Source organism: Dipodomys merriami, unplaced genomic scaffold (assembly GCF_024711535.1).
Source record: "Dipodomys merriami isolate MVZ:Mamm:240054 unplaced genomic scaffold, mDipMer1.0.p SCAF_4, whole genome shotgun sequence".
In the NCBI taxonomy this organism is placed as follows: domain Eukaryota; kingdom Metazoa; phylum Chordata; class Mammalia; order Rodentia; family Heteromyidae; genus Dipodomys; species Dipodomys merriami.
In genome coordinates this window covers 65,034,261-65,050,160 of record NW_027205603.1, presented here as the reverse complement: position 1 = coordinate 65,050,160, position 15,900 = coordinate 65,034,261, and the positions used below count along the sequence as shown (strand labels likewise).

At 39.8% G+C, this 15,900-nt stretch overlaps 1 protein-coding gene across 2 annotated transcripts; it reads left to right on the top strand.

Moving 5' to 3' along the window:
• Positions 1 to 19: 19 nt before the first annotated feature.
• Pabpc1 (poly(A) binding protein cytoplasmic 1) lies at positions 20 to 15,255 on the top strand. Of its 2 annotated transcripts, none has more exons than XM_069991150.1 (15): positions 20 to 765; positions 3,575 to 3,768; positions 3,968 to 4,083; positions 5,687 to 5,817; positions 7,015 to 7,109; positions 7,412 to 7,549; positions 7,744 to 7,839; positions 10,343 to 10,615; positions 10,802 to 10,892; positions 11,942 to 12,052; positions 12,135 to 12,289; positions 12,761 to 12,845; positions 13,274 to 13,404; positions 13,883 to 13,977; positions 14,821 to 15,255. In XM_069991150.1, exons 1-14 carry the CDS (start codon positions 573 to 575, stop codon positions 13,973 to 13,975), a joined length of 1,902 nt encoding a protein of 633 aa, XP_069847251.1. In that variant the 5' UTR covers positions 20 to 572; the 3' UTR covers positions 13,976 to 13,977; positions 14,821 to 15,255. The 2 variants fall into 2 exon arrangements, with proteins under 2 accessions (XP_069847251.1, XP_069847250.1); XM_069991149.1 differs by having other exon boundaries at positions 27 to 765; positions 5,687 to 5,826.
• The last annotated feature ends 645 nt before the right edge of the window (positions 15,256 to 15,900 follow it).

Below are 15,900 nucleotides of genomic sequence, written 5' to 3'. Positions count from 1 at the left end.
AGTGCGGCGGGGGGTATAAGTAGAGGGTGCAGGAGGCGGTGCTTCCCCTTCTCCCCGGCGGTTAGTGCTGAGAGTGCGGAGTGTGTGCTCCGGGCTCGGAACACACATTTATTATTAAAAAATCCAAAAAAAATCTAAAAAAATCCTTTAAAAAACCCAAAAAAAATTTACAAAAAATCCGCGTCTCCCCCGCCGGAGACTTTTATTTTTTTTCCTTCCTCCTCTTTTATAAAATAACCCGGTGAAGCAGCCGAGACCGACCCGCCCGCCCGCCCGCGGCCCCGCAGCAGCTCCAAGAAGAAACCCAGAGACCAAGGCCTTCCCGCCCGCCCGCCCGCCCGCCCGCCCGCACCCGGCACCGCCAGCCTCTCCCAGCCAGCCGCCGGCCACTCCGCGGCGGCAGCGAAGCGACCCGGCTCTGCGGCCGTTGAGTAGTCGTCGATTCCGGTTGATTTTTGTCCCTCTGCGCTCGCCCCCGCTCCCCTCCCCCCGGCTCCGGCCCCCGGCCCCAGCACTCGCTCTCCTCTCACGGAAAGGTCGCGGCCTGTGGCCCTGCGGGCAGCCGTGCCGAGATGAACCCCAGCGCCCCCAGCTACCCCATGGCCTCGCTCTACGTAGGGGATCTACACCCCGACGTGACCGAGGCGATGCTCTACGAGAAGTTCAGCCCGGCCGGGCCCATCCTCTCCATCCGGGTCTGCAGGGACATGATCACCCGCCGCTCCTTGGGCTACGCGTATGTGAACTTCCAGCAGCCGGCGGACGGTGAGAGCCAGGCCCGGAGGCCGGCGAGCGAGCGGGAGGGCGGCCATAAGGCGCGGGCGGCACGGAGGGCCGCTAGGCCGGCGGGCCCGGGGCGGGGGCGGCAGGGCATGTCAGCCTCCCCGCCCCGGGACCGGCAGGGAGAGGATCGGGCTCTGGGACCTCCGACCGGGTCGCCAGAAACTGCGATCTCCGGGCCGGCGGGGACCGCGCAGCCGGCAGTCGCATGCTGCCCAGCCACTTCCTCCTTTGCGACCATTTTCTCGTCCTCAGTCGCTCTCAAACTTTAGGGTGATGACGCGCGGGGAGGGTGGGTGAGATTCGCTTCTTCCACTGCGCTCCCGCCAGAAGCTGCAGCGTTCCGGGGCGCAGAGCCCCCTTCCCGGGTCGTCGGTGGAGGCACTCCCACCGGCCTGGGCTCTGGCCGGCGCCCCGGCCTCGGGAGGAAGTGCGATTCCTCCGTGCTCGAAAAACACCACGTGTTGAACCCTGTAACCTCACAGGCCCGAGGCCTGCTCCTGCTAAATGGCCCGATCTCCCGGGTCGGGGAGCCACGAGGCCTTGGAATAAAGTTAGGGTGCCGTGTGGTGTGGGGGTCCTTGGTCTCGCGATCCCATTTTTTAATAACGCATCACGCTGACTGATGGACTCGGGAAGGCAGACTATACCAATGACACGTGCGTTCCGGGGTTTTCCCCAGCATGAGCCATTTCTCTTGCATTACCAGCGGGGCGATGGGAGGAAGGGATGTGGAAAGAAGACCCTCCTTTTGAAGGCGAGTTTGCTCGGGCAACTACAGACCTTTTTAAAGTCAAATTAGAACTTAGTATGATAATAGTGATCGTTCAGTATGTATGTACGTTTGATGTGTTACACGTGTAGACACACTTTCCAGAAGTCATGCCTGTGGTTTTGAGAGGATTTTCTTTAAAATATGTTAGCTAATTTTGGCTCTAATGTTCCTTAGTGTAGCTAACTTGGACTGGACCATTACACTTAATCTGTACATTCAGGTGACTGAAGGCTCTCATATCTTTAAAAGTGGCTCAATATCCATGAAATCTTGGGTGGTTCAGTACAAGTTTACATTTTCGTTTGAAGTATTTTAACAAAAACAAAATTCGAGAAACCAGGTCTATGGCCTCATGAGTTGCCAGGATCAATTGACTTAGGAAGACAGCTTCAGTTATTCACTATTTTTGTCCTTCAGAGTTTTGGACACAGGCCAAGTATTCTAAAATGTGAGTTCTTGACCAGGTTTTTACTGGGTTAAGTTCATACTGAGATTTTTAGGTAAGCAGGGAATGCTGAGCAATACTGTCCAAAAGTTGTAAAACTGCACTGCAGGTTTTTTTGCCCTGTAAGCAGTCACTCCAGATATCACTTCATTACAGTTCTCAACTCTGGGCAGTGTGTATCACTTGGTGTAACTAGGAAGGAATTAACAGAGATTGTAAGGTGGTAACTTGAAGGGATTATTCTAAAGTTTTAACATCTTCAAGTCTAGCCCCTTGAATAATCCCTTAATCCCTTTGAATCCGAAAGATTGAACTTCATGTTGCCATGGTTACAGTACACTTAAATATTTCTATTTTATGCCAGTAGAGAAATACCATAACTTTTCAAAATAAAACTTCATCTTCATTCACTTGGTTATGTACAATGTAGGCATTCTACACCCCTGCCCCGCCCCGCCCCCCACTGGTTTTGTTTTTCATTTTATTTTTTGCTGATACTGGGCTTGAACTTCGGCCTGGGTGCTGTCAATAAGTATTTTTGTTCAAGATTAGTGCTCTGCTTCTTGAACCACAGCTCTGGCTTCTTGGGTGCTTAATTGGAGAAGAGTCTTACAGACTCCTATCCAGACTGGCTTTAAACCTTGGTCCTCAGATCTCAGCTTCCTGGGTGGCAGTCCTTACAGGCATGAGCCTGTAATTTATTGATACATCAGTGGATTTGGAATAGCTTTCAGAAGTGACCAGAATTCAGGTTAATAGGAAAAGGTGACTGATTCAAAAGAAACTCAAGCATAGCTTAAAAAATTACACTGAAGGAGCTGAGTAGGTGTGGTCACTGTGGTTAATTGATAGTAGGCTGACGCCTGATTATCACTATGGTCTAGAAACTAGAACTTACATTTAAAAGTCCCTAGAAATTTTGTCCTGTTGATAACTTTATAGTTACATTGGCGTGGGGTTTGTGGAAATTGTTTCAGGATTTAAGATAGACTGACAACATAAAAAAGTATTACTTTTTCCAAATAAGTAACTTGTTAAGCCAATGACCTAAGATACAGTTAATTTGTAAAAGCATTAAAAGCAAACTTAACATTACACCTAGTCTTTTAATTCAGTGTTTACTTCACAGCTAAATATGTCCATCCTTACATTAACTTTGTTACATGATACTAGGAAGTTCTGTGAAAATTCTCCTGAATAATTCATGAACTTTATCAAGAAAATGAGCTAGTCTTTATATAATGTTAGCAGTGATGAACCATAAAGTGACCTTCTTGGTAACTTCTTGATCAAATAGCCTGGAAGCTGCTTTCAGCTTGACAATGTTAGTTTTTTGTTATTGCTCATTAAACAAGCTGTATGTGAAGGAATTTGGGGTTTATATAGACTGGAACAAAAAGATATTTTTAACTTTGGCGATTAAGGGAAAATACTGTTTCAGAAAATACTAGCAATATGCATCCTTGTGGGGATTCTGATAAGTGTCCTTTCTCTGCATTATATAGTAAGTGGTCAGTTAAGATTTTGAAGTAGTTATTTGCTCAAACTCTGAAAACCTTTTTTTTTTTAAACAGCGGAGCGTGCTTTGGACACCATGAATTTTGATGTTATAAAGGGCAAGCCAGTACGCATCATGTGGTCTCAGCGTGATCCATCACTTCGTAAAAGTGGAGTGGGCAACATATTCATTAAAAATTTGGACAAATCCATTGATAATAAAGCACTGTATGATACATTTTCTGCTTTTGGTAACATCCTTTCATGTAAGGTAAGCAAATATGTGACAAGTATATATTTCTATTGTTGAGCTGCTTTCAGATTAGTCCTTAAAATGACAGCTGTGCAGTTAGTACCATTTTTATTTCCCAGATACTCAGAGCTAGGTAGCTTACAAATTGGCGCCACCACTGGAAGAATGTTAAATCCATACCAAATAATGAAGGGGTATGTATATGTCTTTTGCATAGGTGGTTTGTGATGAAAATGGTTCCAAGGGCTATGGATTTGTACATTTTGAGACACAGGAAGCAGCTGAAAGAGCTATTGAAAAAATGAACGGGATGCTTCTAAATGATCGCAAAGTGTGAGTATAATAATTCAAAATTCATTTTAAAAGTTAATATAGTTGTGGGCTGGGAAGGTGGCTCAGTGGTACAGTGCTTGCCTTGCATGCATGAGGCCCGGGGTTTGATTCTTCAGCACCACATAAGCAGAAAAGGCCGGAAGTGGTTCTGTGGTTCAAGTAGTTGAGCGCTAGCCTTGAGCTGAAGAGCTGAGGGACAGCACCCAGGCTCAAGAGTTCAGGCTCCAGGACCAGCAAAAAAAAAAAAAAAAGTTAATATCCTTGTGTTTGTAATAGATACAACTAGAATTTTTTATCAGTGGATTTATCTTACAGACTAGGCCATTTTAACTGTCTGAGAGTTCTTCAGCTTCTTCTACAGGTACAGGTTAGGCTTAGTTTTTATGAGGTACCTGTGTTGCTCTTCATACTGTTCCCATAAATCACTGTATCATGTGGTAGAGTCCTGTCAATTTCGTGATGAAGGAAAGACTAAATATGTAAAAAGTCAAACTACTCTAAGGAAACCAGTGACCAGTAATGTATAATCTTGCTAAGCAAAAGTGGTATAACATCTGTAATCATAACATGAGCGTGCAAGGGAAATGCTACATATTAGTCAGTTTAAAGCTCCTAACCTGAAACTCTTTAGTACCATCAATGATCAAATCAGATTTGGGCATATTTCAGATTAAGAATGTGTAACCAGTGTAATCTCTACAGATAATTTCAAAGTCTGAAATATTTTTGTTTTCAAGCATTTTGGGTAAGAATTATTTCACTAATTCACAGTTGAAATGTTTGTCTTAAACATCCAACACTTGCAAAATGCTCAAAGACTGATTATTGCATAAAGATGGTGACCACTTTGGAAAATACTTTTGACTATGTATATAATCTTAAGGTCATTTCTACTCTTTTGATGAGAGTGTTTCTGAACAGATAGAGACAATCAAGATTTGAGTAGGATTCCTAGGTGTATTGCTGTTCTATGACATTACTTTTAATTAGGGAGAAATTAAGTTTTTGAAAGTCATGATATTGACAGTACTGTAGTTATGCCAAGTTCTTAGAGGCTAGAGTGCAGAATTAGGAAGTTTGAATTTCTGTTGTGGGAGATGGCAAGTAAAGTAAGAGCCACTTGAAGACAGCGGTGATGAAACTTTTAATAAAAGAAAGAAATACTCTTGCCAGGCACTGTTGGCTCATGCCTGTAATCCTACGCAGGAGGCTGAGATCTGAGGGTCAGGGTTCAAAGTCAGCCCGCCTGGGCAGGAAAGTCCATGAGACTCATCTTCAATTAACCACCAGAAAACTGGAAGTGGCACTCTGGCTCAAGTGGTAGAATGCTTGCCTTGAGCTGAAGAGCTCAGGGACAGTGCCCAGGCCTGGAGTTTGAGCCTGACTAACAAAAAGAAAAAGGAAATGCTCTTGCACTGTAATTGTGGTTAAGTAGTTTATTATTTATGTAGTTGGTATTTTCATACCTGAAAGCCCTGTTTCTATGTTACAGTATGCTTTTAGAGGTTCTGAAAAATTGTCAATTATGAATCACATTACTTAAACCAATATGCACTTTATAGGGATATGACTTAATGTTATCGTCCTTACATATTTATATTAGATTTGTTGGACGATTTAAGTCTCGTAAAGAACGAGAAGCAGAACTTGGAGCTAGGGCAAAAGAATTCACCAATGTTTACATCAAGAACTTTGGAGAAGACATGGATGATGAGCGCCTTAAGGAACTCTTTGGCAAGTTTGGTAAAGTGTCTGAATTAAATTTTTACACTTGAAGTTCTGAGTGATTGCTCATAGTTAATTTTGGCTAGTACTTCATATTAAGAAAAGATGAAACTTACATGGTACTTAAAAATGCTTACAGTTTCTTGAATTAAGCTAGACTTGCAAAGTATTAGGAGGGCATGAAAATCTGTTTTGCTACATTAAGATGCTAGACTTACATACTCAAAGATCCCATTTCATCAGAAGCATGAATCTGACTCAGCAAGCTGGCCAACTTTGTGATAATTGTCTAGTCTTACAAGCACCATATTTAAGAAAAGTCGATTTTTTTTGAGAGCTTCAAATAATTGGGATTTTTAAAAGTTATTATAGTCTGCCATTTTGAACATTAAGCAACAAAAAGAAAAACAATTTGCACACAGATAATGTTAGGAAAAGGAGTGAGGTCATGTTTTGGCATCCTAATGCCAAATTCTCTGTAGCTTTTCATGTTTCATCCCTGCAGCCTACTGAAGTTGGATTTTGTTAACTCACTAATCCCAAATGCTGAGTTGATCACACCAGTATGTGAATCTGTCTGATACTTCATTAAATACTATACCTGCTTATATATAGTAGAAATTTGAATATGGCCTTAGGCACATTAAAAAAGAAAACCTATCTGTGCCACACACCTACATTCTCAGTAGTCAAATGTGATTTTTAACCTGTTTTCTGCCAGTTGGATAAGATAATCTCCTTAGTTAAAAGTCTCTTCCACTAGGAATGAGGGAGGGACATGTTTTTAGAAATGTTACACGTCTCCTCTTTGGGAATTGGTTTGTTTGTTTTTTTTGCCTCCAATCTGTTCAAAAGCAGATAGGCTAAGGAAGGCTTTAAAAAAAGATTAATTCTAACATCAAGAAAATCCAAGTGCTGGTAATAGAAAACACCTCTTGAAAGTTAAGAATAAAACTTTAAGTATACAGCATTTTAAAATGGGAGGAAGAATCTTGTAGGGAGTATGAAGTGCTTGTTTGCTTTCTTAGTGTAAAAGAGCCTTTAAAGCATAAATGCCTAAAGCATGGGAGGCTTGCAGAATTGTCTGGAGGTTTGGAATTGTTTCATACCATTTACTCTTTTCTCCCCTACCCCCAGCTTTGTTTTATATGTTGAAATATACAAACTATAAATGTATGGAATAACTTTGAATTTAAAAATTTTTAGGACCTGCCTTAAGTGTGAAAGTAATGACTGATGAAAGTGGGAAATCCAAAGGATTTGGATTTGTAAGCTTTGAAAGGCATGAAGATGCACAGAAAGTAAGCCTTAAATATAAGTAATTAAATGTGATGTGGTCTTGATATGATTTTCTCTAAGCGGGAGGGGCATGAAGTTGAGTTGAGATTTTATATATGTACCAGTGGTTATTGGACATTGATTACACTAGCTTGTGTTTTATGTATTGAAGTATAAATTGGGATTCTATATTATCAGATCTGTAGATTTTGAGATGAGTTTTCTTTAAGCTTTTGTAATTAACAGATTTTCCATACTGTTGAAGAAATTAGTTTACATTTATTATTGTAAGTTACTAATGAAATTTTTTTGTGATTTCTATAAGGCTGTGGATGAGATGAATGGAAAGGAGCTCAATGGAAAACAAATTTACGTTGGTCGAGCTCAGAAAAAAGTGGAACGACAGACGGAACTTAAGCGCAAATTTGAGCAGATGAAGCAAGATAGGATCACCAGATACCAGGTTCATTTTTAATTGAACAAGCAAAATAAGACAGGGATGCGGAAACCTATTTTACATTCATTTCAGTTACTGCCAGGTAACTGAGGATTTGAAAGTGGAAAAGAAGAAACATGGGCTAAAATAATAGGAGGTATGCTCAGGTATCACTGGTTTTCTTTTTCCTTTTCAATAGTTTTTTTTTTTATTCTTTTTAGGGTGTTAACCTTTATGTGAAAAATCTTGATGATGGTATTGATGATGAGCGTCTCCGGAAAGAGTTTTCTCCATTTGGTACAATCACTAGTGCAAAGGTAAAAGCACAATTTGGAGGGTTTGTGCTACTGTTTTTGTTTTTATTTTGACAGGTTTTAAACTCAAGTCCTTGAACTTGCTAAGAATGTGCCTCTACCACTTTAGCTACCATCCTAGCCTTTTATGATTGAGCTGCTTTTTCAAATAAGGTCTCCTGAGATTTTATGCACAGGCCAGGCCAGCCTGAAACTACAGCCTTATTTTCTCTTCTCACTATTAAAGGTTTGGGGGAAATCCCCCTTTGTAGAGTGTTTACTTACTTTGCAAACAAACAAATAGTTTTCTTTGCCAGAAAAACACCAGTTCTTGGAGCTAGGAAGCTGGCTCAGTGGTAGAGCGCTTGCCTTGCATGCAGGAGGCCCTGGGTTCCATTCCTCAGCACCACATAAGCAAAAAGAAAAAAGCCGGAAGTGGTGCTGTGGCTCAAGTGGAGAGCACTAGCCTTGAGCTGAAGAACTGAGGGACAGCACCCAGGCCCAGAGTTCAGGCCCCACGACCGGACTCAAAAAAAAAAAAGAAAAATACCAGTTCTTTTCAGTTTTTCAGAAGTGAAAGTTTTGCCTCATTTTAAGATGTAGCCTAATGGTGCTTTTGTGCAAACATTTTAATTCTTCTAATCTTGCCCTAAGGTAGGCTGCATTTGGTAAAAGTAACAGTGGTGTCCTTATGTGACATGTAGTGTTTCAACTAGTTTAAACTAGTTTTCTTAAAAAAATAGTTTCTGGAGGCAACTTACTCTAAAGCCATAATTTTTATTACTGTTATCCTAATCTGAGTAGTTAAACCCCAACATCTCACTCACCCCAGTTCAATAATTCCTTGAAATCAGAAATCAGGGATTAAGAAACAAGGTCCTATCTATTAGGATTGAAATTCAAGGGCAGTCAGCAGAAAAGCCCATGAGACTGCCAACTCCCAAATACATACCCAGCAAGAAGCTAACTGGAGGCGCAAGTGGTAAGAGCAAGTGAGTGAGCCCCTGACTGTGGCCTCCCCAATAAAAGAAAAATGGGGTCTAGTCCAAATTCTGAAATCCTTATTTAAGAGCCTCAGTTTTAGTAGTTTAGTGTCTGTGAGCTGAGATTCTGTGAGTAATATTTTGTTGATATGTAATGTTGGTCCTATCGCTTTTCCTGACAACCCAAAGGGATCTTCTACCTATTATAGACAGGAAAATTAGAGGCAAAGTAGATTAATAAAAGTACCTTTATTGCCTATATTTTCTGTACAGATACTTGGGATGTGATAAAATGTATTCTTCAGTGGAAGTCACGCTAGGTTTCCAAGTGATAGAGCAGCACTAGGGTTGAGCTGAAGAGCTGAGAGACAGCGGCTCAGAGTTCAAGCCCTATGAAGGACAAAACATTTATTCTTGAATGTCAGTTGTATCAGTCCCTTTGGAGGGAGTAAAAAGGAGGTCCAATTTGTTCTCAAGGAGATCATTTGCTAATTTAACAACGCTTATTAAAACAGATTTATCAAGCAAGACAATAGGGTAAAATGTGAAAGGTAATAACTACACAGGAGCTATTGTAGTTTGTGTAAAGTTTTTATGAAATGAAGCCATACTGTATGCCTTGATTTTGCCTTTTCACTTAACAGATCTAGATAGATAACACACTTAAAGTGTTTTTTCACTTTTTTTGCTAAGGCTTAAATATTTTTGCTAAATATTGGTACCATCATTTATTTTAGTGTACTTGTTTTGGTAAATTTTTGGATAGGTGGCTTATTTTTACTCTTAGAACAATTCATGTCTTCTTGAATCTAGATTTCTAGAGTTTGGATTGCTGGTGGTGGTTTTTTGTTGTTTTTTTTTTTTTTGGTCCAGATGTGGGGCCTGAACTCTGGGCCTGGGTGCTGTCCCTCAGTTCTTCAGCTCAAGGCTAGCACTCTACCACTTGAGCCACAGCGCTATTTCCGGCTTCTTTCTTTTTGCTTATATGGTGCTGAGGAATCGAACCCAGGGCCTCAGGCATGCAAGGCAAGTGCTCTACTACTGAGCAACCTTCCCAGCCCTGGTGCTGGTATATTTAAAATGGAGACTAACAATTAAAATTGTGCCAAAAAGGCTAGAAAAATCTCCATTGGTCTTTAGGGATTTGTCGATTAAGAAGGTGATATCCCATCTTTAATTTTTTTATATAATTATGTATTTACTAATTCTGTTTTTCTTCGCATATTTTTATATTGTTAGGCTAAGATAATGTATGCTTGTATGTTAACCTTAACACTTGAATATTAAGGAAAAATTAAAGAACACAAGAGGTTGATACAAAGTGGTAGTTGATTCAATGACTTTGACTATAAATGGAGTAATGCCCTTCTTTTTGAAAGTGTTTTTATTTAAGTAGTTTTGCAAAGGAATTGCCATTTAACACAGCAGATTATGAATATAGTGCCTTCAGATGAATATTGCCCCTTTTAACAGTCTGACCTATATGTCCTCTCTTTTTGTTAACTGTTTCTAACTTACTTTAACATTAATTTTTCTTTTAATAGGTTATGATGGAAGGTGGTCGAAGCAAAGGGTTTGGGTTTGTATGTTTCTCCTCCCCAGAAGAAGCTACTAAAGCAGTTACAGAAATGAATGGTAGAATTGTGGCCACAAAGCCACTATATGTAGCTTTAGCTCAGCGCAAAGAAGAGCGCCAAGCTCACCTCACTAACCAGTATATGCAGAGAATGGCAAGTGTACGAGCTGTGCCCAACCCCGTAATCAACCCCTACCAGCCAGCACCTCCTTCAGGTTACTTCATGGCAGCTATCCCACAGGTAAGTTTTTGTACTGCTAATGTATTTTGTGCATTAAAAGTGAGATAGAATTCATAAAAAATTGCTTGAGGGTTTCACAATGTTTTGTGAGGGTAAGAGCAAATAACTATTTATTTGTTGGGAATTTTTTTCTTTTCGTTTGTTTTTAATCTAAGGCTAACAGATTTATTTGCTTGCTTTCTGCAGACTCAGAACCGTGCTGCATACTATCCTCCTAGCCAAATTGCTCAACTAAGACCAAGTCCTCGCTGGACTGCTCAGGGTGCCAGACCTCATCGTAAGCCCTTTAACTAAAATTATGAATTAGATAAAACATGCATATGGAAAATTGGCTGTTAGTCCCTTGTTATACTGGCTGTTGACATTCATAATTTTTATTTTATTTTTTTATTTTTTGGTAGGTCATGTGGCTTGAACTCTGGGCCTGGGCGCTGTCCCTCAGCTCTTCAGCTCACGGCTAGTGCTCTACCACTTGAGCCACAGTGCCACTTTGGGCTTTTTCTGTTTGTGGTGTTGAGGAATCAAACCCAGGGCCTCATGCATGCAAGACAAGCACTCTGCCACTGAGCCACCTTCCCAGCCCATAAAATAAATTGTGGGGGGGTTTTGGTTTGGTTTGGGCCTTGAACTCCTTCTCTCAAGTGCTGGGACTACCGGTGTGTATCACCACACTCAACTTGTTTTGCTTAAAGTGCTGCTCCATTTTTAATGATAGTCATGTCTGTTTTGGGTTCCTTCATATTTGTCACACTAAGGTTTGCATCCTTCCTTGTATTTACTAGTCAAGCACTCAATTACTTGAATACAGTCCACAGCCTTTTTGTCATTTTTTTTTTTTTCCAGAGCCTAGGGTCTTTTAAGATTTTTTCCTAGGGCCAGCCTCCATCATTATATCCATATCTGGAGGCTTGACACTAGCATGCCTAGCTTGGATTAGTATGGGAGTTTACTAAGTTTTCCCCTGGGCTGGCCTTGAGCTGGTCTTACACTACTTATCTAGTAGCTGTGTGTTATAGGTATGAACCACTATACCCAACCAGAGTCCCATGTTAGACATATAGAACACTTCTAGATTATAGGAACACTTGAGATTTTTGTCATGTTTCCTATCTCAGTTATTAAGTGTTTGTCGTCAATGTCTTGAGTTAGTATTTTTATTTAATAAGGCTCTTAAATGATTAAATGTGATAAAACAGCAGGCTTGAAATTCAGCTTTGATTTTTTTTTTGTTTGGCCCTTTTTAGCCTGCTGTGCAAATGTCAGCTCTAAAAAAGTAGTGTTTTCATTCGAAAGCTCCCTAGTTAATGTTTGTATCTTTAAATGCAGCATTCCAAAATATGCCCGGTGCTATCCGCCCAGCCGCTCCTAGACCACCATTTAGTACTATGAGACCAGCTTCTTCACAGGTTCCACGAGTCATGTCCACACAGCGTGTTGGTGAGTCTTTACCCTTTCTGCAAAGATTGATCTTCAGCTTGAAAAAGTGCAATAAACATTCTTTAATGTCGTTGTTTTTCAGCTAACACATCAACACAAACAATGGGTCCACGTCCTGCAGCTGCTGCTGCAGCAGCCACTCCTGCTGTCCGCACCGTTCCCCAATATAAATACGCTGCAGGAGTCCGCAATCCTCAGCAACATCTTAATGCACAGCCACAAGTTACCATGCAACAGGTAGTTTGGTGTCATTTCTTTATAAAAATGGTAGTTTGTGGTTTGAAGTTAGATAGGACAGACATTTCTTGTTATAGGAGCTTACATTATCTGGAGCAATTTGGTAGCTGAGAAGTGTTTGTAAAAATGTTCCATTTCTTACATATTCTAAGAAATTAGGTATTTAGCAGTCCCCCTCCTGGAGTAGTGACATCTTGAGGGATTTTTGATTGTTGGTCAGCATATAAGTATTAGGGAAATATTAGGCTGTGAGATAGATTTGTAATTGATCATAACAGAATGATTCTGAAATACTCTGGAATCTGTCCAATATGATTAGACATACTTGAATGTGTATGTATTGACAGGTGCCTTATTCTGTATTTGTAATTCTCAACTTGAAATCTTTAGGTGGTAGTTTTTATTAGGTTTTTGATTGGCTACTGGTGGCTATTTGCATGTGTTACTAATTTTCCTGATTTTTTAATCTAGCCTGCTGTTCATGTACAAGGTCAGGAACCTTTGACTGCTTCCATGTTGGCATCTGCCCCCCCTCAAGAGCAAAAGCAAATGTTGGGTACGTATCTTTGTTACCACCTTCTCAGTTGCAGAGGCTAGAAAATACAAAGTTTTAGATTCTGAACCTAAATGTGATAGCCCTGGGAAACCAGTAAGAAAATGTGTTGGTGATAGATTAAGTAGTGGGCATTACTTACGGACTTCACTCCATGTTTTGAACAAGGAATGTGAAGACAACTTTTGACTTGGTTGCCATCTACCTACTTACTGATACCAACTTGACAAACAGATAATGCCAGGATATAATTTCATTGTAGGAGATCTTGCTTTGCTTTTTCCATGAAAAATGAGGAACAGTGGTGGGATTATGGGTTTAACACAATGCTATATTAGATTTAAAAAAAAAAAAGTAACCCCTGTTTGATACAGTTATGTACCATCAATATTTTTTGATTGAAGGAGTTTCTGAATGTTCTTTGTTCATAGGTGAAAGGCTGTTTCCTCTTATCCAAGCCATGCACCCTACTCTTGCTGGTAAAATCACTGGCATGTTATTGGAGATAGATAATTCAGAACTACTTCATATGCTTGAGTCTCCAGAGTCTCTGCGTTCTAAGGTAGTATAAATTACTTGTCCAGTTGACTCTTAATCTATGATTGATTAGGCTTGCCTTTTTTTTTCTCTTTTTTGGGTGATGCTGGGGATTGAACCCATAGCTGTCAGCATATTAGACAAGCTTTCTGCATTCTTTCTTTATCACGTCCCTAGTCAACCAGCTTTTATATCCTTCAGAGTTGTATCCCCAGCCAATAAGCTTCTTATAGGAGTTTGTCCATAAAGCATTAATAGTGCTTTGTATAAAGCAGACACAGTACCAGGAGCTTTATAATTATTATATGTAAATTTTCACAATAACTTGTATTTATATCCCAATTTTATAGATAGGAATCTGAAGCATCAAGGTTTTGAGTAATTTGTCCCATATTCACATCACTTGCATATGGCAGAAACCAAAAATATTTGTTGCACCTTGATGGAAGGATGAGAGTCAATCACCTTTTCTCTAAGCTGGTTTGTTCATTTGACCCCTATAGGTTGATGAAGCTGTAGCTGTACTACAAGCCCACCAAGCTAAAGAGGCTGCCCAGAAAGCAGTTAACAGTGCCACTGGTGTTCCAACTGTTTAAAAGTGAGTTTTCTTGCCTTTGTTGGTTCATTGCTCTCATCTTACTTCTCCATCTTTTTTTAAGTTTGCTGAAGATACTTTGAAGCATAAGGAAGCAAAAAGTTACTTTGAAAGTAATTTAAATACATTGCTACTACAGAGTGGTAGACATACAGATAAAGGAAACCACTTACTGCCTTAGTATTGGCCAGCATATTTAAATAACAGGACTTTGAGATTTTATATTGTGGGCATTGGCTTTTATAGTGCAGTGCCTTTTTTGATTGAATAGTAGCCTCCTCAGTTTCCCTTAGGCTCTCGTTGTTGTTTATTCCAAGAAACCAGATAAATTAGTTATACAGCCAGGTACAGATAGGATCAGAATCTGGAATTTAAGGACAAGGTAGGAAATAGAATGGGTTTTGTGGGCCATGTTGTATCCTTTGGAATTACTCTACACTGATATCATAGTGCAAAAGCAACCATGAGTGTTAACCAGTTGCTAGTGGCTATTTGGGATAGCCAAGATCAGAGGATCCCAGTTCCAAGCCAGCCCAGGCAGAAACGATTTTTTATCACCAACCAGCAAAAATCTTGAGGTGCAATTCTGGTTCAATAAGTAGAATGCCAGCTTGAGCAAAAAAGTCAGATGAAAACACGAGGCCCTGGGTTAAACCCCAAGACCCCTACTACTGAGTAAAATTAGTATGGCTATGTTCCAGTAAAACTTGACTAGTAAAATTAGTATGGCTATGTTCCAGTAAAACTTGACAGAAACATTAAGTGATTGAATTTTTGCTAATCTTCTATTGACAAGTGCCAGTATTGATCTTAATTATTTTTCCCTTTTCTTTTTCTTATTTACAGATTGATCAGGGACCATGAAAAGAAACTCGTGCTTCACCGAAGAAAAATATCTAAACATCGAAAAACTTAAATATTATGAAAAAAACATTGCAAAATATAAAATAAATAAAAAAAGGAAAGGAAACTTTGAACCTTATGTACCGAGCAAATGCCAGGTCTAGCAAACAGTGCTAGTCCTAGATTACTTGATTTAAAAACAACAAAAAAACTACAAAAAAATAGTAAAATATAAAAACAAATTAATGTTTTATAGACCCTGGGAAAAAGAATTTTCAGCAAAGTACAAAAATTTAAAGCATTCCTTTCTTTAATTTTGTAATTCTTTACTGTGGAATAGCTCAGGATGTCAGTTCTAAGTAACAGAATTGATAACTGTGCGAGGAAACGTAATTTGGATTATAAAATTCTTGCTTTAATAAAATTCCTTAAACAGTGCATGGTTATGCTTTTGGCTTTTTTTTAAATTCTTTGATAACAGGCATGTCCAAAAGATGTAATACCTAAACATTCTATATATGTACCTGATACCAATCTATGTTTGAAATTAAGCCAGTTTATTACTAGAGGTGTATGGGTGTACATGTGTGTGCCAATAGAGGGCTTCATCTCTGCTTTTGTTCACAGCTTGAGCCTCATCTCCTGCCCAGCTTTTGGGGTTTATTTGTTGTTGTTTTTGAGGGGTTGGGTTCTTTGTTTGGATTTGCTGATTCATTGGAGACAGTCTTGAAGTTCTCTGGCGAGGCTATTTTGAAACTGATCTTCAGTTCAGTGTGCTGAGTACTAGATTTATGGGCTGAGCATTGAAGGCTGGTTTTATGATAGAAGATGTATAGCTTAAGCCCTTACTTGGCTGAGATTTTTTTAAAGCAGTAGTTTTTATATATGAAGAGAGGCTACAGATAATATTGACTTTAAATGTAATCTACATGTCAAAAAGCTAGGAGTAGTTACCAAAGGGATGCTATGCTGGGGTTTGGGCTTTGTGCAAGTTGAGGTGCTCTGCAATTCACCTAAATTGCAGGCCTGTACGTTACTGAATGTCATTAATTCAATAGTTGATCATTGTTAGAAGATGTAAAG